General features: G+C 43.0%; 1 protein-coding gene across 1 annotated transcript in view; it reads left to right on the top strand.

The window, feature by feature from the left end:
* trpm6 (transient receptor potential cation channel, subfamily M, member 6) overlaps window positions 1–2,500 on the top strand; it is a 69,274-nt gene that overhangs the window by 58,823 nt on the left and 7,951 nt on the right. Inside the window, exons 25-28 of the mRNA XM_028579214.1 lie at window positions 1,234–1,259; window positions 1,396–1,446; window positions 1,838–1,903; window positions 2,398–2,500. The exon at window positions 2,398–2,500 is cut by the window's right edge and continues 193 nt beyond it. Coding sequence (XP_028435015.1) covers window positions 1,234–1,259; window positions 1,396–1,446; window positions 1,838–1,903; window positions 2,398–2,500 — 246 coding nt within the window. The remainder of the gene's footprint in view (window positions 1–1,233; window positions 1,260–1,395; window positions 1,447–1,837; window positions 1,904–2,397) is intronic.

Genomic DNA, 2,500 nt, shown 5'->3' with positions numbered 1-2,500 from the left:
GGTGTAAAGCCCTCCTCAACTGTTGTGATTGGTGTAAAGCCCTCCTCAGTGGTTGTGATTGGTGTAAAGCCCTCCTCAGTGGTTGTGATTGGTGTAGAGCCCTCCTCAACAGTTGTGATTGGTGTAAAGCCCTCCTCAACGGTTGTGATTGGTGTAAAGCCTCCTCAGTGGTTGTGATTGGTGTAGAGCCCTCCTCAATGGTTGTGATTGGTGTAGAGCCCTCCTCAACAGTTGTGATTGGTGTAAAGCCCTCCTCAACGGTTGTGATTGGTGTAGAGCCTCCTCAACAGTTGTGATTGGTGTAGAGCCCTCCTCAACGGTTGTGATTGGTGTAGAGCCCTCCTCAACGGTTGTGATTGGTGTAGAGCCCTCCTCAATGGTTGTGATTGGTGTAGAGCCCTCCTCAACCGTTGTGATTGGTGTAGAGCCCTCCTCAACTGTTGTGATTGGTGTAGAGCCCTCCTCAACTGTTGTGATTGGTGTAGAGCCCTCCTCAATGGTTGTGATTGGTGTAGAGCCCTCCTCAACGGTTGTGATTGGTGTAGAGCCCTCCTCAACTGTTGTGATTGGTGTAGAGCCCTCCTCAACTGTTGTGATTGGTGTAGAGCCCTCCTCAACGGTTGTGATTGGTGTAGAGCCCTCCTCAACTGTTGTGATTGGTGTAGAGCCCTCCTCAACTGTTGTGATTGGTGTAAAGCCCTCCTCAATGGTTGTGATTGGTGTAGAGCCCTCCTCAATGGTTGTGATTGGTGTAGAGCCCTCCTCAACTGTTGTGATTGGTGTAAAGCCCTCCTCAACTGTTGTGATTGGTGTAGAGCCCTCCTCAACGGTTGTGATTGGTGTAGAGCCCTCCTCAACTGTTGTGATTGGTGTAGAGCCCTCCTCAACTGTTGTGATTGGTGTAAAGCCCTCCTCAATGGTTGTGATTGGTGTAGAGCCCTCCTCAATGGTTGTGATTGGTGTAGAGCCCTCCTCAATGGTTGTGATTGGTGTAGAGCCCTCCTCAATGGTTGTGATTGGTGTAGAGCCCTCCTCAACAGTTGTGATTGGTCTGTCTTTTCGACGTTTTTGTGGCTTTTTTCGACATTTCTGTTACCGCGGGATGTTTTAAAGGAAGATAAAGGTTCTTTGCCTGGCTACTTTTTGTAATTATGGAATATATATTATGTTAATTAGCATATTAACATATAAGAGTGTAATAATGACATCCCTTCTTTCTCTTTATGACCGCAGTTTGCAGAGTGGGATCACCCCTGAAGGTATTTCTCAACGTACAGTTTGGATGCATTTCCTTTAATTAAAATAAAATATAAACATGTTTATGAAGTTATTGTGTTAATTATTGTGAGATTTACTCTTACTGTATTTTGATTTTCCTTTGTTGTTTGTCTGCAGCGAAGAGCTCCTCATTCCAGTCCACTGACAATTTGTATCCGCATTATTCAGGTATTAAGAGTGTGTATAGAGCCAGCATATCTCCACCAGACTCCATGTAAATAATCAGGACTTTTAGCGTGTATAGAGCCAGCATATCTCCACCAGACTCCATGTAAATAATCAGGACTTTTAGCATGTATAGAGCCAGCATATCTCCACCAGACTCCATGTAAATAATCAGGACTTTTAGCATGTATAGAGCCAGCATATCTCCACCAGACTCCATGTAAATAATCAGGACTTTTAGCGTGTATAGAGCCAGCATATCTCCACCAGACTCCATGTAAATAATCAGGACTTTTAGCGTGTATAGAGCCAGCAAGTTATTACAGGTGTAATATTACAGGTGTATTCAAGCTTGTGTGTGTGTGTGTGTGTTTCTGTGTTTGTGTGTTGACAGCGATGGAGAGAAACAATCTGATGCGACTGGCTCACACCATTCCCTTCACTCCAGTCTCCTTTCTGGGTAAAACTTTAGTGTTTGGGGCATCGGCGTAATCTACAGGGGGGTTAAAAACCCCAAAATAATCCATTCTGGGCTTTTTGCAAAGTTTTTGCTCCTTCTTTCAATGTATTTGTTGCTTTTTTCAATCTTTTTCATTGCTTTTTTCACTGCTTTTTTCAATGTTTTTGTTGATTTTTCAATGTTTTCGTTGTTTTTTTTCAATGTTTTTGTTGATTTTTCAATATCTTTGCTGCCTTTTTTGACAGTTTTGTTGATTTTTCAATGTTTTCATTGCTTTTTTTGACATTTATGCTGATTTTTCAATGTTTTCGTTACTTTTTTTCAATGTTTTTGTTGAGTTTTCAATGTTTTCGTTGCTTTTTTTGACATTTTTGTTGATTTTTCAATGTTGTGGAGTTTATGTTGTTTATTTTCTGCACTTTTTCCCACTTGTCTCTACGTTGTTGTATCTGGGTGGATAGTTGACATTGCTGACTGTGCTGTTTTCTCTGCAGGAGGAGAGGAGGTCAGCATCTACTCGATGGAGGAAGTGCTGTCTGAATCCAGCGCGGTGTCGGCGGTGTCGGCGTGGTCGTCGCGCGGCCTGTCCGCCATGCT

The sequence above is a fragment of the Perca flavescens genome, chromosome 5, assembly GCF_004354835.1.
Source record: "Perca flavescens isolate YP-PL-M2 chromosome 5, PFLA_1.0, whole genome shotgun sequence".
NCBI classification, from domain to species: domain Eukaryota; kingdom Metazoa; phylum Chordata; class Actinopteri; order Perciformes; family Percidae; genus Perca; species Perca flavescens.
Note: the sequence above shows the minus strand (reverse complement) of the source record. Positions and strands in the feature narration are given on the sequence as shown.